This window comes from Amblyomma mixtum, chromosome 3, assembly GCF_055824585.1.
Source record: "Amblyomma mixtum isolate Tamu chromosome 3, ASM5582458v1, whole genome shotgun sequence".
Taxonomy (NCBI): Eukaryota; Metazoa; Arthropoda; class Arachnida; order Ixodida; family Ixodidae; genus Amblyomma; species Amblyomma mixtum.
In genome coordinates, this window is record NC_143014.1 from 215806226 (window position 1) to 215828199 (window position 21974).

Below are 21974 nucleotides of genomic sequence, written 5' to 3' on the forward strand. Positions count from 1 at the left end.
CAGCCGGCCACCAGCGTGACGATTACGGAGCACGCAACGATTATCCAGGTTTCGACGCGCAACGCTCGTCAAAAGCGTTTAGCTTTGATCGCTTGCCTGGACGCCGCGGCGAACACGTCACCCACAAGCCGCAAAGGCGTTATGCCACGCATCGCGTGTGCTTGGAAAGCGGCAGCGAACCTACTACGTGCATTCTGTCAGGGTGACAATGAGCGCATCAGTCACTCCGCAGAAGGAAGCCAAGACCATACTCTTTTTCTTCTTTTTTATTTGCGCGTTCAGTGCCATCTGGCGGAAACGGGGAAGCGCCGAACTCGGCCGCGAAAGGGCCCGAGTGTCCGCTCTTTACTTTTATGTTACTCTATGGTGACGTGTCCGACCACTACCGCCGCGCTTGCGCGCGACGAGAACGTCGGAAACAGAGCTATCACGCCGCCGCGATGTACAGTTGCGCATGCGCAGTAGCGGCGCATAGCTGGCGTGCCGGGGCCGCCGCCGCTGCCGCGCGCTCTCCATCGCCTGTCTCTATCTCTCCCTCCTCGTTGCTTTCGCAATCCTCCAGGTTTAACCAGAGCTAAACCAATGCCAATTATTTCGCTCAAGCAACGTAATGCCTGTCTGGAAAGATGTTTCTCCAAGTTTTATGCCGTATAGATGTTAAGAGTTTACAGGATGCGCATTATCGGTGTTGCGCTACCCCGCTACCCAGCCGCCAGGTAATATTACCAGCTGGCGGAGCATGCCCGTTCCCACACACCTTCAGACATTTCAGACGACTGGCTAGCGTGACTGTGTCGAAATAATTTTTTTCTTTGCACACTCGCATCCAGTAAACTTTCTATAATCATACTCGAGAGTGCTGAAGCTCAAAGGTTTAAAAAAAAAAAAATGTGACAGAAGGCGAAGGACAATGCAGCGAGCGATGGAAAGAAAAGGCAAGCGGAGTGGACCAGACACCAAGCGCGAGTTCCGATTTTTGTCTGTGTCTCTGTATCTGTGTGCGTGTGGGCGTGCAAAATAAAACGAGGGTATGGGTATGGCCCGGATACGTGTCGCCTAAAACCGATTATTTGTGGTCTGTTAGAGTGTAGGAGTGGATACCAAGAAAAAGAAAACAGGTCATATTTAGAAACGTGCCCGAATAGTGTGCCTACAGCTGGAGTGAAACAGGTTTAATTGCAGGTCATTGGAAGAGGTGTTTGTCTCGCAGCGGTCACAACCCAACTGCTGATTAATGCTTCAGAGGAAACTCGTCTGGGGTCTTGCGGCGGGGTACATATAGAAAAAAAAACAAACTCTTCGCAGCACTTTGAAAGGTGCCAATAGTTACAGGTATAGATCACGACCACTTGAATCAGTTTCAGGCTTTTAATTTTAATCCTTCCGACTGGAAGTCGTGAGAGCATGGGTCAAGGCCTAGTACTCCTCGCTCTCATCGGCACCCTCGTTGGAGTCCATGCCGACCTCTTCGTAGTCTTTTTCGAGGGCGGCCATGTCCTCACGGGCTTCGGAGAATTCTCCTTCCTCCATGCCCTCGCCCACGTACCAGTGAACGAAGGCACGCTTGGCGTACATGAGGTCGAACTTGTGGTCCAGCCGCGCCCAAGCTTCGGCAATAGCCGTCGTGTTGGAGAGCATGCAGACGGCTCGCGGAACTTTAGCCAGGTCTCCACCGGGAACCACGGTTGGCGGCTGGTAGTTGATGCCCACCTTGAAGCCTGTCGGACACCAGTCTACGAACTGGATGGTGCGCTTGGTTTTAATGGCAGCGATGGCAGCGTTGACGTCCTTTGGCACCACGTCACCACGGTACAGCATGCAGCAGGCCATGTACTTTCCATGGCGTGGATCGCACTTGACCATCTGGTTGGCCGGTTCGAAGCAAGCGTTGGTGATCTCGGCGACGGTGATTTGCTCGTGGTAGGCCTTCTCGGCAGAAATGACGGGGGCGTAAGTCACCAGCGGGAAGTGGATCCTGCAATCAAGGTGGAGCCGTAATATTTTCATTGAAAAAGTCGGTACAAAGGCGGTTGGGATGAAGCGGTGACTAGTGCTGAATGCAAGGAACGGAAAATCAAACCTATGCCGCTTGCATCGCGCCTAGAATGCGACAGAATAGTCCAGAAGACATTAAAAGTACAAGCACACCGGCGTATGAAAGGCAGAGCAGCTGGTGGAATTGTCCCGGACGGTTATGAAACTGGTATGCATCTCTGCATGCATCTATGAAGCATGCAGTAGAGGTGTCATCTCCAGAACAGTCGCGGTGAAACGACAAACAGTGTCGGATTCAGGATAAAAGCACGACACAGTGGGATGCATTAGCTTAATTGACAAAAGCAGGTTTGAAGAATGGTTCTTGAGCCCAGTACAGTTCGAGCATGTTAGAAAATGCCAGTCTCCCAGGCGAAGTACTAGTTCTGTGCTTTATGCAGTGCTTGCTTCTGCGAGAACTGCGCTACGGTTATGTACGAAATATATGAAACCTGCACATTTTGAGTGCGCAAGAATAAGAAGAAAACTATCTTCTGCCTCGACTACACCCTTTTATGAAGAATCAGCCTACTAAGCCCTCTGTTGGTTCATGTAAAATATTCAGGAAACAGCTGCAGGGACGGTAAGAAAGAACACCGAACAGAAACAGGCGGTAACTGCCGAACGAATGTTTTTTCGTTTCTTTTGAAGACAAGCTTTCGTGCGCCTGAAAGCAAGCACACTTAAGCAGTCAGACACATTTAAGACGTAAAAATGCTTGCTAGGTAAAGCGCAGTAAGACTCAGCCGGGCAGCACTACAGAAGCTACGAAAGATACAAAGCGCCGATCTGAACCGGCAGTATTCGTGCCTCTGCCGACAGAATGGTGCGCCAGAAGGTCGGGTAAGGACACGAAACCTGAACTTTGAAAGAATTGCAGCTACGCGTAGAACGAAGCTTGCGGAAATGAAAAAGGGATATGTAAAATATTAGATTGATAAAGGCCCTGAAGACCTCTCGAAATATTAAAAGCTACAATACCTCAAAGAAAGTTGAAGTAACAAAGGCTAGCAAATGCATGCTTCTATATGCTCTGAAAATCGCGGGAGCAAATGAAATGTGAAAGCATGTCACCACACAACAGATGCGTCTGATTGAATTTAGAGCAGAGAAACACAAACCTGGGATAAGGCACCAAGTTGGTCTGGAACTCAGTGAGGTCTACGTTGAGTGCGCCATCGAAGCGGAGCGAAGCGGTGATGGAAGAGACGATTTGGCTGATCAGGCGGTTGAGGTTGGTGTACGTGGGCCGGTCAATATCCAGGTTACGGCGGCAGATGTCGTAAATGGCTTCGTTGTCAACCATGAAAGCGCAGTCGGAGTGTTCCAGGGTCGTGTGCGTGGTCAGGATGGAGTTGTATGGCTCAACAACAGCAGTGGAGACCTGTTCGTGGATGGAAAAAATGTTGTAGCCAAAGAAATCGATTCAGGTAGCGGCAATGATCCTGCTTAAGGTATGCGGTCTGTACCTATGTGTATAGCGACAGCTTAAAATGCACTAAGCAGTGCTATAGAACATATGGAAATCTCCCTTTGCCTGTGAACTTCTACAAGCTTATTCTGAGTATTCCAACGACATCCTACTGTGGCAGCTCGTAAGTCACATACTCGCCTGGATAAAGTTGCGCTCTGGAGAGTACGGCTCTCGGAGCGTAAATGCCTGTTTACAAAGCTCGAAAGCAGATCCTATGGCCTGGGAACTTTATGCACCTTGTGCACGTGGTACTATGAACATGTCGAGCTCTAGCAGTACCTGTGGTACGGCCGCAAGCTGCGTGTTTTAAGATGACAAATGCGCATAAACGCATACCTGCGGTGCCGGGTAGATGGAGAACTCGAGCTTGGACTTCTTTCCATAGTCAACCGAGAGGCGCTCCATGAGGAGCGAGGTGAACCCAGAGCCAGTGCCGCCGCCAAAGCTGTGGAAGACAAGGAAGCCCTGCAGGCCCGTGCACTGGTCGGCCAGCTTTCGGATGCGGTCCAGCACCAAGTCGACAATCTCCTTGCCGATGGTGTAGTGGCCACGAGCGTAGTTGTTGGCCGCGTCCTCCTTGCCGGAGATGAGCTGCTCGGGGTGGTACAGCTGGCGGTAGGCGCCAGAACGGACCTCGTCAACCACGGTCGGCTCGAGGTCGACGAACACGGCACGCGGGACATGGCGACCAGCGCCGGTCTCGGCGAAGAACGTGTTGAAAGAGTCGTCGATGCCTCCGGAGACCTTGTCGCTGGGCATTTGGCCGTCCTGCTGGATGCCATGCTCCAGGCAGTAGAGCTCCCAGCAAGCGTTGCCGATTTGGACGCCGGCCTGGCCGATGTGGACGCTGATGCACTCCCTCTGCGAAGAAAGGAGAAGACAGGGAGGTAAATCAGTGTGCTACGTAGAACGACAAATTTCCCTTGGACTTCCATGTTCGAGATCACTGGACAAGCCAACATGGAACGGAAAGGCAGCAAAGCCAACAAGAGAGGTCAGCTGGCTACCCTACACTGGGTGAAAGCGAAAAGAAATGAGAAATGTTGGAAGCCTATAAGGCGAGTTATGTCACACAGCAAAAAAGCGTGCCGGCACCTCTGAATAGAGTGCCTGCTGCAGCGGGTGAAAGTTTTCGAGACGTTCCTTTGCCTTAGCGGGCAGCGTACTCAGGGGTTGGTCATCGCATCCTCGATGACGCTCTAGGAAGCGCTCTTCATCTAATAATAAACAAATGGATGAATGTACTCGCCGATATGAGAAAACAGAGCGTGACTATCGATTTAATTCGGCGGAACCCAGAGTTTTTCGTTTTGGAGTGGATCAATGACCTCTTGCAGTTACTCGCAGAGCTTCCTAGTTGTGCAAGAAAAAAAAAAACGTAACGAAGTCGTGATCACAAATGGCGTAACGGCACGTGGAAGCGGCACGGCGAGACACTGCGTCTGGCTTGAGTTAGAGTCCGTCCTACGCGCGTCACGACTGCTGGCTGCGAGGGTTGATATAGGCAGAGGACAAAAAAAAAAAAAGCCGCGAACAGCGCATCACGGCGGTTTCTTCGACGGTGAAGGCAAAGATTTGCATAAAAACGTGCGGAGTAAAAGCAATGGGCCTACGCAAAGAGTGAGGAGGAGGAAGTTGTAGACGCTGGTGCGTGCTCATTCTCGGCCGGACGAGCAGGCATTTGAATGAGCCGTTCCGCTGCGGGTGGCAGTGGGCGGCCTTGGGACGTCCGGTAGAGACGCGCGCCATAAAAGGAGAATAGAGGATGCCGCCTGGAGAAAGCTGCCGCTTGCAAAGCACCTGTGCAGTGTTGGTCAATCTGCCGATTTTTCACGTGAAGCGGAGCTTACTTAGGTCGAGCTTTACTTTTGTTACGTAGAAAAAAAACTCCGCAACGGAACCAGATTACATAACCGCTGTTCCAGTGAACCGGGGTGGGGGCGGGGGTGAGAAATATACCGGCTGTTTTCGGCGAAGACTCCAAGTAGAAACTAAACACGGGCTTCCTGAAGTTAAAAAAAAAAGTTTCTTTGGGAGTGTAATGTGTAACGCAGTAACCCCTTCAGGACAACGAGAAAACGGATTAATTAGCGAGGTCGTTGACACATCTGCTGTTGAACATGTTACATTTCGGCACTTTATCGTAATAGAGAATCCGTAGCCAGACTCGATCGTTTTCCGCTGTTTAGGCGTTCAAAACTGATGTCATTCGTGGTGCGGCGTTAGCAGTTCTGGCTCTAACGACGCGTAAAACAAACACATGAGCCAAACAGCGCGCCCTGTCACGCCCACTATCACATGGCGTTATCGGTTTATGCACTCCCCAGCCGCATAGCTTCCGTTTCGTGAGAGTCAGAGTTTCCCCGAGAGCTAGGAGAGTTGGCGCCCCAGCGCGAACGAGAATCGTAGTTTTCAAGGTTTCGGAAGTTTAATGGCACACACTGCTACAGATTCTCAATTAGAACGAGGAATCTAAACGTAATTATAGAAACTGTAATAGTTAAGATCTGCTCGCATATGATTTCAGACGTCAACCACCGTTCACATTGCAGTCCTACAGGATTTTTTCTTCTTTAACCTGAAAAAGCTCTTTAAATATTGCATAATCTTAATCCCAATCTTGCTCTTGACTGCTAGCAAAGGTGGACAATGTCGTTATTGCTACTGATATCTGCACCTGTGGTAACAACAACAAAAAAAAAGTAACAAGCATTGTGCGGAACGTGCTCCGTTTCAAGAAATAAAAAAAAAGTCAGCTTCCTTCTTAATGCTGCATGTCCGCCTATACTACTTCGCCGCTAGAAACAATGAAAGGAGTGGCTGCATGCCAATTCTCAAGCGTTCCAGCTCGGCTGCCATCCGCTATGGCTTTTGCGACAACGGAAGGGTTCGAGCACTGACGTGGAAACAGCCGGCCGGTCGTGAACAATGCGCGCCCACATGCATGCAGCGTGGGCGGCTTATCTTGCATAAAGCGCTGACGCGTTCCGAGGGTCGAAAAGATACCGGCCAAGGCCCCTCGATAGCAGCCCCAAATATGGAAGCAGACTGCCAGCGAACGCAGCGGCATTCGCCCGACACACATGGCGTGCAGAGAACGAAAGATGCAGCTGCCTGCTGGTAACAAAAAGCACGAAAAGACGCACACCCGGAATAGGCTGCTCTGCAGCCTATTTGAGGCTCGCGCTTTCTGCAACGGATAGCCGCGCCCAGCAATAACGATACGGGGAACCGCTCCCGTGTTAACACCCCTGAAGCCCCGCTGCTCGCTCTCTTCTAGGATGCCTCTGTATTTCCAATCCATTGCCTAAACCAGGCCACCACCGCCACACCCTCGGCAGGCAACAAGACAAATCTCGCGCGATTGAACCGGAATGTTAAATGTGTGCAGACTAGGACGGCACTGTGTAGCTTCTCGCATCGGGATGACACAACGAGAGGCTACGAGCGCGTTACAAAAATGATTGGATGAAAATTCGCTGAGTAAATAGACAGGTGATGCAAGCAAAGCCAACGCCGGATTGAAATGGCAGGCTAAATTAGAAGAAAACGAAGGGGTGAATGGAAAAATTCACAAGTATTTCCTTTAACAGCAATAACGGCAGTCCAGGAGTACCGCGCCCGAGGCCCAGCGCCGCCACCCGGTGCCGGAGAAGAGCACTCACCATGACTGCTGTAGGAAGGAACGGTTCTCCTTACTCTCCGCACCGAACTGTAACGCGCTCGTAGCGGACGTAAGTGTGGTGCGCCGGCCCCGCCGACGCGCCCTTTATAGACGCGCCGGCGCGCCGCGTCACGTGGAGCGGGCGGCACAAACCGGCTCCCTTTTGCCCAAGAAGGAGCGATAACGCCGCGCGGCGCCAGCCTGCGCGTACCCTAGCCCGCGTCAATGAGCGGACGCCGGCGTCCCCGCCGCGGGCCGGAGCGCGCGCAGCCGAGCGAGAAATAGCTTTTGCCTCAGACGGCACGAAAAATAGCGTACCATAAATATATCCCTGTCAACTGTAGGGAAATGAATTAAAGGAACCTTGAGGAGTCTTCTTCGGCGCTTGCTTTTTTGTTTTTTCATGCTGGCAGAAATCGTTAAAAGCCAGACTGAAAGGGGTGTCGTTCGATTCAGTTACGGAATCGAGCTGCGCAGCGCGGATTTCCTGATATCTGTGCCACGCTCCACCGGATGAATCCGTGGTCGGCTTAGCTAAGCAGTTTTTGTTCGTTTGAAGACTGCGCAATGATGAATCTTCGACGTCCGTTGCCTTCGAAGACAAGGCATGTAGAATAATGTCGCGGGCATTTTTAGCTGGCGTAATGCACGCGTTCTCTCAAGAGAGGCTTCAATGAAAGGAGTGGGGTGGAATTGCTTGGGCCACAAAGTGAGCGGAAGCCCTATGAGGTGCGATGCGGATTAATAGCATTGGTTTATCAACTCTATACTGTCTTTTGCCGATTTTAAGCAGCGCCGTTTTCTTCGAATCTACAAAATGTCCCCCCCCCCCCTCCCCCAAATAAAAAAAAAGGATATGTACCCAAGAGCAGGCACCATCGTAGCAAATGTAAACACTATAGCCTCGCGGCGAATCACAAAACTTATGAAGCCGAACACAAGGTAGCAATGATTATACCAGCATCTACATTTGTCTATCGTCTTTCTCTTTTTGCGTATCTCCGTTGTGATATCAGCTTCGACTTCGGGCATCCATTAAAAATCACTTGGAGAAAGGGTTGCTTCCGCATGGTACGAATATGTTTTCGTGACTGCTTTATTTGGATGAACAAAGGTGTGTGTGTGTGTGTGTGGGGGGGGGGGGGGGGGTATTCAACTAGATGCAGCTGTATAATTTGATGTCGGGCTAGTTGATGGACCAGCATAATGCGCTACCTGGGTGCCCAGTCCTATTTTTGGGGGGAAGAATATCGTAAGGCCATTTACAAAGTGCTGCATTCCAAGTTGACTGTACAGCGCTGAGGATGTAATTTCATCGGACACACGGAGCACCACCACCACAGAGTGTAGCTCGTTTTGCACTCCCAGCTTCACCCTCCAAGAGTAGCCCACAAAATCCTTCCCTGCACCAGATGCTTCGGCTATGCCGCTAGGCACCGTTCAGTGGAGGCCCATATCACTTCATTGCGAGCGAAACGCTAGCGCTTGAGCGGCATTTTCAGGGGTGACGTGGCGACCGCTCATTTTTATATTTATATACCGCTCTATCTATATTTCCCTCCATACCACCGAATTTATGGCACCATTTCATCTCATTTCGCGAAATTTGACTGCACTCTCGCGATATACTACACCTCACCATCTGCAGCACCTTCTACTAGCTTTCAATATACGCAGCACTCCATTCCCTCCACTTCACCTGTGTCTAACTTTGGCACGTGCATAAATAAGAGCGGAAATTATACTCGAGTGTCTGCATTGCACATTCGTTACGGTATATAGCTCTAGCCTTTATTGTACCCCAGTCATAATCTAGACGAAAGGTTCGATATTGCGGTACCGAGGGGAACGATATGCCGCGAAGTGAACACTCTGCAACCCGTTCAGTGTAATCTAGGTGACGAATCCACTTGACCTCCACTGATAGGATGAGCAACTGATTTTTATCGCCGTATTTAGGTTAGTATAGCGTCTGGTCGCAATTTACTGCTGATAGGACTCGCCTAAAAGAAAAAAAAATGGAATCAAACATTTGATGCATTGCACACACTGCGAATATTGTCCGTGAATAATTCAGATGGAAAGGGTAGCAACTATTGCAATACGATGACGGCAGCAATAGCAATGACCCATTCAGGGTCACTTGAAGCAGGGTCGTAAGCCTGCACACAAGTGCTGGGAAAAAACACTTTTTCGAGGCTCGCGAACCGCTTCTGATTAACTTGAAGACGCTGGTTGCTTCGATACTTCCTTTGCCGCATTTAGGTGGAAACAAAGATTAAAGGGCAGAAAAAACTCACGCTTGGTCAGCCTTCCCAATGAATTCAAAATCTCTAACGAAACTTTAGTGATTATCCTTACATAAGATTCTAATATCCTGTGCGTCACTATTAGCGTCAATGAGTTCGCTCGTACCACGCGTTTTCAAAACATTTAAAGCGATTAACATGACGCTTAGGTCGCGTTTAGGAGTTTTTTTTTTGCACTGTTTTCTTGACTTTAGCAAATCCTAACGAAAGCAGATAGACTGGTCTCGCTTTTTTTGTTTGTTTCTGGTTGTTTCCTGGCACTTCTTTGAATTCATCAACGAATTAAACATACCTCAAGCACGCTGGACTAATAAACCCTTCAAATATTTTCTCTTAGCCTCGACGAGAAGACTGCCTCATGCGTTACACGGTTCACTGGATCGTGGCACTCAGCGCCGCAGTAAGAATTCGCGCGAAAGGTCTGCTGTCTTGTCCTTATACCACGGCATTACAACACGGACGAATATGTCGAAACAACGCTGCGATTTTGAGTGTATCGTACATCAGCACATTGACGCCCTTACATGCTTTCGCGAAAGCACAAGGGCTCACTCCGACATTTCTATGTCTCTCAAGACAACTGCCGTTTCAAGGTAGTCCAGGAAGAACAGATCAGCCATGCACATCACCCTCCACCTGATGCTGAACCGCACATTTTCTGAATATGCGAGAAATTATCTGCACACTAGGGTCAAAGCTCTTGTAAACAATGAGTTTGAAAGCAGACAAGACGAAAAGGTCAGAAAACAAGGAGAGACGTTGACACAAACACCGAGCGTACTCTTTGTGAACCAGCTTTCACACGAAACAGAATAATCTCAAGTATTGCTCAGGTATCGGATAGTTGTTTCATAGTAACGTATTCGGAAGGCGGTGCACAAGGGATCAAGGACATAGAAGAAACAAAAAACCCCAGGACTGCGGCGCCAGAATGAACTGGAGAGCTGTGTTCCTGAATGTGATAGTCGTTTTGCTTTTTTCTAAAGCTCCTGACGAGGTTCGGGGGGGGGGGGTCTTTTTTTTTCGCATACGAAAGTGCACCTAGTGACAGGCATTTTAGAGGCAAGTCACGTGCGCGTCCAGGGAGAGCAAGAACGGAAGTGATACCACTGAAGTGATACGCTCGGCATCAACTTAAAAGTCGCACGTGCTACGAGCCTTCACCGGGTTTGCTAGTATCGTTGTTTCGATGCTTGCTTGCACGTATAAACAACTAGAATAAACAGACCGTGTTGCTCTCGAAGGAACCTAATTTCCATGTGAAAGCGGAGATTACAAGAACATTATGCCGAGACAGTTTCACCTGTGACATTGTGTTGAGATGAATACTTTGCCTTTGTTTCAAGCGGCAATTAGTTTTCTTCTAATATTGCAGAAGTTTCAACTGCTGTCTGTCTGGTTTTGTAGAGTTTAACGTCCCAAAGCGAATTTGTTCACTGTGAACTTTCACGTTATAAAAACCCACAAATATCGCAAGATCTTCCTCGGGGATATTGCCCATCGGGATAAGAAACACAGTATAGAAATCTTGTATTCGCCTGTAAACGAGAAATAGAGAGCTCGTTAACCACGTGGAGGAGTCTTGAAACACCCTCAGACATGGCTGTTAATTATTTTAGGTGCCGGACACGCCTCTCTTTGCGCTCGGGCTCAAAAACATCGGGGGGGAGTTGGACGCACCTAATCACAATACATACAAAACCAACATTTGTTGTGATGAGGCAGTGTAACGGCAAATCACCCCGGGTTAACATCGTCCGCCTTGGGTTTGTAGCCGCACACGGAAATGTCAGCACATGGATGTCCTTTCATTTCGAATCCAAGGAAACGCGGCTGAGAAAGGTGGGTACTCACGCGCGCTCAGGAACGAAATGTCATTTGTCTCGAAATGGGTTCTTTTTTGATTGAAAAATATCAGTTATTCCCACATAAAATACCAAGGATGACAGGCAAAATATCAGCCTATCAATGTTTTTCGTACTAACGACATATCGATTACTTTTATGAGAAAAATACCAAGCTTTCTAATGACGATACGTAATGGTATTTGTTTCTGCGAAAGCATGTAAGGACGAACAGTGCCGAAACAACGGTCTTAGGTATTAGCATGGATATTCATACCTGCTACTAGCATTGAATATTATTCACTTTGCTGGATTCTGCAGTAATCATCTTTGCGCTATATATATTTATGTTCCACTGATGCTTTTCATGCGTAACCCAATGCTTCCATGGAGCACTGCAAAAAATAGCTACTTGTCAATGTCTTGCTGATTTTCTCGCTGTGTGTTTTATAGAAACCTCGTATATCTAATATGACGGAAGCTAATAACAGAGACGGATCGCAGGAGCGATGTTTTATTGCGATATTCCTGCGCCAACTCCATCTCTGATGCCACACAGAATACTAGGCCCAGAATAGCTTCCAATTTTTGCTCGGCGGTTCGATGTACTAATGGGCAGGAAAGTCTCTAGAAGTCTTGGAAAGCGATTTAGGCCCATAGACGTCATGCTTTTCAACGATTACACCATTTCACTACCACAGATTAAATAACGTGAGCCTGACTTTCACCTCCACAATCTTGGTCGCGATCCAGCGGCTAATAGTGGAGCTAACAGCTTCGTTTGCGTCTCACATATCCTAAGGACTTTTGTCCCCGCCTGTACGTGACACAAAGTACAACAATGAAGAGCCGCTACGCGGCTCGGTGTGGCAAATTCTCACAAGTGCAGAGCAAGTTACTTTTGCCAACATGCACAATGCCACTCAGCACGCAGGAAGTGGTAAACGGCGGCAGCAAGAATCATAAGAAATGACAGGAACAGCGGCATAGAATGATAACTGCGACGCAAACAAATGTCATTTTAGCTTGCGTCTTACGCTTCATTACGGCTGCGACAACCGAGGCCAAAGCACATATCAGCACACGAAGTTACGTCGCTAGAAACAGCCCGAAAGATTTGTCTCCTCTTTTTTGCATTTTGTGAATATAGTGAGTGTCCATGATATAACTCGGGAAGAAATAACAAAACGAGGCGCTCGTGAGTGAATTCCCACAAAAGCCTACCTGGCCGTAATACCTGAACGAGTAGCGGAGCTGACAGTGTGAACTTAACCAGGGAATGAAAAGAGCAGTTAGGCTATCGGTAAGCTGCTTTCGCTTGGGAGCTCCATCAATCCTTCTGTCAAGCTTTTTTGAAAGCAGCACTGTTGCGAAAAAGTGCAGCGTAAGCGGTGGGGTAGCTTACAGTACAATTCCCAGTGTTGCGGAAGGGTGTAGTGTAGGCGGTTGGGCGACTCAATGAACATTTCTTAATACATCTAAAGACACCAAATGAACATTTCTTGATACATCTAAAGACGCCAAATGAACATTTCTTAATACATCTAAAGACACCAAATGAATATTTCTTAATACATCTGAAAGGCACCAGTTCCTAATTAACACAATGCTAACACTGGCAAATACGCTACTACGTACAGCTCGAAAGCGAAGAAATGCAGACTACAGACGTGCAGCCAGGAATGTTCCTGTGCACTCAAATAATATATTTAAAAGACCTTATTGTCTTATGCCATAAAGTTTCTGTTCATTAGAGGCGCATTTCTCTTTCTTCGGTGCATATTGATCACTGCAGTATTAACTCGTAGAAGAGGAGAAAATAATGAGCCACAGGGCTCATGAGCATTCATTAGAATAAGACATCGAATAAAAACATTGCACAGAACAGGCTGCTAAAAAAAATACCGTAAGATCCCGATGCGCATAGCTGTTTTCGCATTCAAATTTCAAGACATCCATTTTTGGTCTCGGAAATGTGAATCGCCGCCATTTATATCAGAGGAAACGTGACGCACCACGGCTGTTTCGCGGTGGTAAGCGCAATGACTTCGTTTTAAAATGAAGGTAGTTTGCTCGGCTTAACCTCGACTGCGGTTAGTTCCTTGTTTTGGAGAAAGGCGGTGCAGCTGGGCCTCTTTAGTCAAAAATAGGTCAGCAGAGAGATTTATTTTTTTTTTTTCTGATTCATTCACGCAGGTTTGTTGATGGCGTTCAGGACGGTTGCCGCGAAGCTTCATCACAAACCTTATCGCCTTCCTCCTAACCCAGCCCTTAGAGATATGTTTTGTTTGTAGGCCGCAGCAGCACAGTTGCAACCAGCAAAATACGCCGCACGGATCTTCCTCGTAGAACTATTCTTCAGTAGCTTGCCTTTAAACCACCTCATGAATGACGGCCAAATTGAGGGCAGCGATCACGCAGGAAGGGCCACCGCTTGGACGCGCGATGATACGCGAATAAGTCCACGCGGCCAGAAACCGCGCAAAACAGGCAGTCAAAAAAAGCAAGTGAATAAAGGTGACGGATTACGCCGAACAGGAGCAAGCGCTGGCGCTCGCTTCGAGGGGGCGGCGGCTTGAGGCCGCTGCTGGGCCCATGGCGAAGGCGTCGCAGACACGTATACCTACGCCACGGGCGCGGCCTACAATCTACCCGCTATCCCACACTCGCTCCGCCAGCGAGGTCAGCGCAGGCAGAGCCGATGCAAGAAAGGAGAAAGAAGGGCCTCGAACGACGAACAAGCGGAGGCAGTGAGCCACGTCATTCTGCCGTCTACTACCAGCGCCGTGCGTGCGCTCTCTCTGCCCGTTTTCTTGCTTCTTTCGAGCAGCGCACGCTCGGAGGAGAAGCCCACGCTCCTTCTGGTTCTCCGTGGGCAGGACGACGACTGCGTCGAGGTTGGCCGCCGCCTCCCTCCTTCGAGAACTGGCTCCGCGACGGCTGCGGCCGCGCGGCCAGGAATCGAGGACGGTCGCCGGCTTCGGCGGAAGGGTCAGCACAAAAGAAGACACCGTTCCGGGACGAAACGCTTCGGGGCAAAACGGCGCCGATGCTAGCGGCGAACGGCTGGCGACGCACAAACGAAGACGGTGCATTAGCTGGCGCTCTGCGCGCTCTGCATCGAACATAAAGGCTCGCTCGATGCGGCGCGGTCAGTCGCGGCCTGCCCGGAAGACATCATCTCGCGAGACGCTTTTGGTTTTTCCAAAGGGCTGCGCTTTGATGTCCAAGGTCAATGACTCGTTGAGGACAAAAAGAAAGGGAGGAAGTTGCCGGGCTTCGTTTTCTTTCTTTTTCAGCTGCCTTCTGCACAGTCTCTAGCGTATGGGCAAGAACACCCAGCTTTTTGTCGTGAGGCAGGAACGGACTGCAGCTGGATGGAGCGGGGCTCGTTGCCTTTTATTGAACGCAAGCTGTTTCGAATGAGAGCGCAGATTACGAATTTCAGGTCGTAGAGGCTGATCGCGATGTAATGTGCAAAGAAGGGTCGCACTCCTTTTTTGTTGTTGCCGCCGCGGTGGCTCAGTGGTTATGGTGTTCGGCTGCTGACCCGAAAGACGCGGGTTCGATCCCGGCCGCGGCGGTTGAATTTCTTTGGAGGAGAAATTCTAGAGGCCCGTGTACTGTGCGATGTAAGTGCACGTTAAAGAACCCCAGGTGGTCGAAATTTCCGGAGCCCTCCACTACGGCGTCTCTCATAGCCTTAGTCGCTTTGGGACGTTTAACCCCATAAACCAAACCAAACCAACCACCTTTTTGTTGTTGTTGTTGTTGTTTACTCTTACTCTTGAAGGAATTGTGAAGGGGTTGATGTCATTGTGGAAACAGCCTACGTGATATTGACTCCGCTCATTATTCTGCTTTCCTGTATCTTACTGCATATCCTCGCTCACTTCTTGTCCCGGCGTCCAGGTGGGCTACGCTTGCTGCAAAACTTTTATCGTGCCTAGCCGCGTGCCACGTTTTTCTATAGCTTCTTGTTTCCTTCCTAATCGTTGCTCCGGCTGTTGCTTTTCTTTCTTCATATCCTTCCCCCCCTTTTTTTTGCAAAAGCAACACCAGGAGTCCCCTGTCTCCACTAGGCTTGATTAGTTGGCGCGGCGGAACACAACTGTGTTGCAAGTCGTTATAATTTGCAAATGTACAAGTTGTGTACAAAAACACAAAGACACGAATAGGAAGAAGAGCACGCATCTCCATTGTACACTAGTCGCAAATTTCGTATGAGAAAAGAAAACCGGGAAGGAAGTGGAAAGAAACGGTAAACCGAATTCGCTGCTCAAAAACGTTAACGCAGTATGAATTTTTCTTTAGAGGAACAAAACTGAGCAGATGACACACTATCAAGATGGGCAGAACCTTTTTTGTGTGGTATATGCTCTATAGCATTTTCTTCTCGTAAACTAGGACTGCAAAGGGTACAGATGAATGTCCTATTTCCTGTGGCAAAACGAGAATCAGACAATGAATACATGACAACCTTCGGTTCACAAGATAGCAACTTTACAACAAGCTTGCGCGGAAAGGTAATTTTTTGCTGGGGGCGTAAGGCAAGGTAAGCGCGCAAGAATTGTTACACACAAGAATAGGACAAAACTGTGTTGTCCTATGGCTTGCGATTAGATTGGCAGATGCGATTAGGCTTGCTGACGACAAAAAACATCCCAACCCTGGCTGAACTAGCCGGGTTAGAAAAAAAAACGTAGTTTCGTAACCCACAGGTGATCCTGAATTCTGGAAAGTCACTGAATGTCGTACTAATTATGTAAAACATAACCTAAAATTGACCTCGCCCGCCACCATTAATCAGCTCTTACAAGATGACGTTGACGTTACCAGAATGTCAGCGAAAGAGTTGCGCGATTTATTTGTTTAGGATACGTGTTTGATTTCACTGAATTTAAGATTTTGACTTGCCGATATGTTAGATTTGTTTCTTTATCTGCAAACATGATGTAAAAGTGTCTTTGCTCTTTTGTTTTTTCCTGACATTTTTTTTACTCAAATATGCACTTATATATATATATACCGGACCTTACGCCGAGAGAAATAACTCAGCTAAAAGAATTCGAAGAACGAAAGAAAAAAGACACAAATATGCAGAAACTTAGCAAACTCCGGCGAGACGGTGTGACCCCGGCGCCGCGTTCACCAATTCCGCCTTCTACTAAAAGCACGCTAGGCCCTGAGCAACCTAATACTAGCCGGTCTTCCATCGAGGCTGACAACGTTGTGAACGTACCGAGCCATCCACTCTCTCCTTCGGAACGAAAGTTGCTCTCCAAGGGTTTAACTTTCTGCCCGACAACGGGAAAATTCAACGAATTCCAATTATATCAGGATCTGGATAACTTTGCAAGGAATCTACGTCTGCGCGAGTACTTCCGAAACCGCGAAAGCAACCGTGAAATCAACATACCCGGGACATCAAACCAATCATGGACTCCAAACGAACACAAAGATAAACATCTAGATATGTACATCGCCGCCGTTCAAAAGGATATCATCGCCTCATATTCAAAATCAAAATCAAAAAAAGTCCCGAACAACCTCTCATCCAAGGAACGGCGAGCCCTCGACTCTTTAAATCAGCGATCTGACATTGTCATCAAGCCGGCGGACAAAGGCGGTGCTGTTGTTGTTATGGACAAGTCCGAATACATAACAGAAGGTTTCCGGCAATTGGAAAACGAACAATTTTACACGGAGCTAACCAGTGATCCCACAGGTCAATTCGAAATCGAAATTAACAATAAGTTAAAATCACTTCATCAAGATCAAAAGATATCCGGGGAAATTCTTAAAGCAATGACTCCAGTCAGACCAGTCCCTGGACGGTTCTACCTACTCCCGAAAATACACAAACCCAACCGTCCGGGCCGTCCCATTGTGTCAAGCAACGGCACACTCACCGAAAAAATATCTAGCGTCCTCGACTTCCTTTTGAAGGACATTATACCAACTATCCCGGCCTACATTAAGGACACAAATCACTTTCTCAGAGTGATATCTAACCTGAAAATTCCCAACCGAAGCTTCTTGGTTACAATGGATGTGACATCTTTATATACAAATATCCCCCACCCAGACGGCATACGCGCGACAGTGGATGCATACTTGAGGACAGATCCCCCCGTTCATCTTGATGAGGAAACTCTTTCTGCAATCCTAGGCTTAGTACTGAACTACAACAACTTTGAATTTAAGGGAAGACACTATCTTCAGGTCAACGGCACGGCGATGGGAACAAAGATGGCTCCGGCCTACGCTAACTTATTCATGGCAGCACTGGAAACAGAATTTCTTGACACTCAGTCCTTGAAACCACTCCTTTATAAACGTTTCCTGGGCGATATTTTTTTCATTTGGCCGCACGACGAAGCCAGCCTCTTGGCATTCATAGCGAGGTATAACGCATTTCATCCTTTCATATCGTTCACCCACAGCATCTCCACAAAATTTATAAACTTTTTGGACGTTCAAATAGAGAAAAAAGGCAGCGTGCTTAGGACAACCCTCTACAAAAAACCCACTGACCGCCAGCAGTACCTACATTTTAAGAGCAGCCACCCACAGCACTGCAAGACTGGCATACCCTACTCACAGGCTCACAGATACCGACGGATTTGCTCTGAGCTCGAAGACTTTGACCGCCATGCTGAGCAGCTAAAAACAAATCTTTTACTTAAGGAATATCCAGCGTCCATCGTCGATGACGCTATCCTGAAAGCTCGTGGTTTAGACAGGAATAAAATAATAAATTCCCCACAATCGCGGGATAGTGAAAGGCCAAGCAACCTTATTCTCACGCATTCATCTTACATTCCACGTGTTAATAGTATCCTATCAAAACATTTTAATATTATCCAGCAAAGCAGTCACTTGTCTCTCATTTTTAAACAACCACCAAGAGCAGTATGCCGGCGCAGTAGGAACCTGAGGGACATTTTAGTTAAGTCCAAAACAACGCCCAACTCCAACCCGAGTCCTGGATGTCAACCGTGCCGTAAGCCACGTTGCAAGGTTTGCAGTCATATGCAGACTACAACCATCGCTAAAGGAACATTCTCCGATTTCACCTTCAGGATTAGGGAAACCCTGAATTGCGACAGCGCGAACGTAGTGTATATGCTACACTGCAGTGTGTGTGGCATGGAATACATCGGTCAAACAGAAACACCGTTCAGGTTGCGTTTTAACAACCACAAGGCCCATACTCACTCGCTGCCAAATCTTCCTTTTTCTAAGCACCTATGCCTGCCCCAGCATGCATTCGAAAACATTCACGTCATCCTTCTCCAATCGGGTTTCCAAACAAGTCGCCAAAGAGAACAAAGAGAGTCGTATTTCATACACAAATTTCGGACACTAACACATGGAATTAATGAAAACTTGGGCAGTTTTACCTTCCTCAAAAGCCTAACTAGCTAGAACAATTTGAACGTCTGGAATCCCTCCTCTTCCATGAAGCCTGCACTCTGCGGGGTCCCACGTCCCCATTCTTACTTTTCTTAATTTTTTTTTCTCTGAACGTATTTACTCTTTAGGTTCCTTCTCACCCGTCCTTTCGGCCCCTTCTTTTGAAAAACCAGTCTGTACTCGAATGCCTTCGCGACGAAAAGCACGAAGGGAATGGCCTACTGTGGGTCGGACGCCGCGGCACTCGGCTGCGGGATCGGGTTCCCGCACGGCGTCAGGCCGGCCGCCCTGCCTCCCTCGACCGCGGCGCCGCGCTTCCGCCGTGGCGATAACGGGCTTGTCTTAAACAGCTCTAAATGTTGTGGCTGACTCGTAACTCACGTTACAACGGTCCAAAACACCTGCACCGCTGGGGAGCGGTCCGTTCTGTGATGTTATACACTGTACACATGCATGCGTGCGCTTGTTTCTTTCTTCTTTTTGTGTTTCTTTTTTTGTTTTATTTGTGGTTTTGCTTTGTACTTTCCTTGTTAGAATATTGTTTGTGTTAATTCTGCTGGGTTCACCACCCACACCGAAGGGAGCTTCTCTCGAAACATTCCTTCTGAGAAGCAACTAGTTCCCTCCCTATCTATTTCTATAGCTTTGTTACCCAAGCCTCCGCCGTTGCCTTCCTATATTTATATTTATTTTTTAATGTTACTTTTGCTTCCTTTATTTTTATATTTTTGTGCATATATGTTTTTCCCCTTCCCTGTCCTTCGCAACCGTCACCCTCTTCCCCCTAAATGGACTGGAGCACTTGCGTCTTATACTGACTTTGCGTCCCTTTCCACTAACGGGAGAGAGAGTGGTTTCACCTCACCCTTTGCGCACGCTGCGTAGAAAATGAGAAATTGTGTTCATTCTTGTGTATACCCCGAGGAAGGACGGTCCTCCGTCCGAAACTGTCGGTATTAAATTAAGATAATTGCAAGGTTGTGACCCCTTCTTCTATATATATATATATATATATATATATATATATATATATATATATATATATATTGTGCATTGTTATATTCTGCCACCATTGCTGCAAATAACGGGTGCACTGGCCCAGTAAAGCCTTTTTGACTTTTTGCCTGCGCACATAACACGAAATGAGGTTGAATAAAGAGAAAATTAATGAATGAATTACATTCTTATGTACCAAGGAGTAGACCCCGAACTGTAATCCCCGAAAGAAGACTACCTCGTCTCTCCCTGTTATGCTGCGGGTCTCCGAGTTGAAACGTTGGAAAAAATGACCGCAAGAAAAAAAAAACGCATGGGTAGTGCTAGACTAAAAGTAAATAGAAAGATATAAGTGCTGACTCTTTCTCCTGTGACTCGCTTTAAGCACTCTTCTTCATCCAAACCCCGCTGTCGTGCCAAATTTGGCTCCGCAACGTTTTTAATGGGTGTTTGCAGGCATGACTCGCTCTCGATGGAACCTAAGGAAAACTGTCGGCTCCGTGTCCAAAGGAACTTAAAACCCCAGACTTCTTGAAGAACGTAAACTCTTTTATGGGGTCTGTATTTTTCCACTGAAACTAAAGCTAAAAAGCACAAGGTGAATTTCGACTAAGTTGCATGCTGCAGAATAAAAGCACAAGGCAGTATATGACGTCCTTCGGCGCTTAATTTTTCTTTCATAAAACATTGCATCGTCTTTGGCGGGGACTGCCCTGTGTCCAGGATTATAACTCGGGTATCCTGTTGCTTTTGTTGTCATGGTCACACTCGTTTAGACGGCAGCCCATGCTGTTAGCTAACTCAACATGACCGAGTCAAGAAATGCCGTCTCCAACTTGACCACTAGTGTTGTTTGATGACTCTAAGGATTACGTCACCAGTTACTTTGGAAGCGCAGGAAACACAAGCGGCATCTCTGAAGAAGGTTTATGGAGTCTGACGTCATAAAACGACTCATGCTATGAGGGACGCCGTAGTAGAGTGCTCCGGATAATTTCGACCGCTTCGGGTTCTTTAACGTGCCCTGTCATCGCACATTACATGGGCCTCTAGCATTTCTCCTCCATCGAAATTGGACCGCCGCGGCCGGAATCGAACCCACGCCTTTCGAGTCAGCAGCAGAGCACCATAACAGCTGAGCCACTGCGGCGGCTTGCATCACTGGAGAAGTTGGTCTGGTGAGAGTACGTGTATTAGCGCGGAAATAAAGAAAACAAACGAAGATTGTACGCTCTGGACAGATCTTTCTGGAAGTATATGGACGCGATATAAAATTCCATTAGCCCTACCATTAAAGGGAACACGGCGTTGAGCTCGTTTGCGGCGTTGAGCTCGTTAGCGCAGCATGCGTGTACTACCCCGCCTATTTTTCAATGTGTTGTGCGACTGCAGTTCGGTGACATCACCCGGTTACTTCCCTACTTCGTTGCACTGCTTTCAGTTGAAAGCAGTGATGTTCTGTCAATACTTAAGTCATGACAGCGCAGTGCGGAATACGTCAAATAAGAAAAAAGAAAGGACGTCCTGCTTTTTCTCCATGAGCTATGTTTCGCGCTCTGTTGTATACAGGAAGAACGTATCAGTCTGCTAACTATTTATATTTAATTAGTGAACGCGCCTTGATTTCATTTTTTTTCGCCCTTTCCATGAGCTATGTTTTGCGCTCTGTTGTATACAGGAAGAACGTATCAGTCTGCTAAGTATTTATCTTTAATTAGTGAACGCGCCTTGATTTCATTTTTTTTCGCCCTTTCAATGACACCGTCCAATCTTCCTTACTTTTCTAGATCATACCATCTGATCTTTTCGCGGCTTAATTAGTGGTTAACGTCTATAGCGAGGAAAACGTTGCGGTTGCAGTGGTTCACTAGCGTACCAGTGGACTTGGCAGTAGATACGTGCGAGACAGCCCTACAAGCTGACACTGGTCTCCTTGGCCGCACACCCTTCGACGTCCCCGAACTTTGCGAGCTTCTGAGATTTTTCCTTGGCAACACGTACTTTTCTTACGGCGGCAGCTTCTACCAGCAGACACGGGGCACGGCAATGGGAGCGTCGATATCTGTTACAACGGCCGATTTAGTAATGGAAGCCTTGGAAGAAAAGGTACTGTCCACCTTCAATCCTGCACCGAAAGTCTACTACCGGTACGTGGACGACTGCTTCTGTATTTTGAAGAAGCAAGACGTCTCACGCTTCTTGGACAGCCTAAATGCCCAGAATGCGCATATACA

At 47.9% G+C, this 21974-nt stretch overlaps 1 protein-coding gene across 1 annotated transcript; it reads right to left on the reverse strand.

The window, feature by feature from the left end:
- Positions 1-1354: 1354 nt before the first annotated feature.
- Positions 1355-7323, reverse strand: LOC149353660 (tubulin alpha-1C chain-like). Its single transcript, XM_089582701.1, has 4 exons — positions 7174-7323; positions 3845-4369; positions 3156-3418; positions 1355-1975 (listed from the first exon to the last, which is right to left on the reverse strand). Exons 1-4 carry the CDS (start codon positions 7174-7176, stop codon positions 1417-1419), a joined length of 1350 nt encoding a protein of 449 aa, XP_089438827.1. The 5' UTR covers positions 7177-7323; the 3' UTR covers positions 1355-1416.
- Between the last annotated feature and the right edge of the window lie 14651 nt (positions 7324-21974).

What these genes read in the sequence shown, in the direction of transcription:
- LOC149353660 (XM_089582701.1), bottom strand. An exon ending in CCATCTACCCGGCACCGCAG is followed by an intron (nt 3,419 to 3,844) that starts GTATGCGTTTAT and finishes ATCCACGAACAG; the next exon opens with GTCTCCACTGCTGTTGTTGA. An exon ending in AACTTGGTGCCTTATCCCAG is followed by an intron (nt 1,976 to 3,155) that starts GTTTGTGTTTCT and finishes CCTTGATTGCAG; the next exon opens with GATCCACTTCCCGCTGGTGA.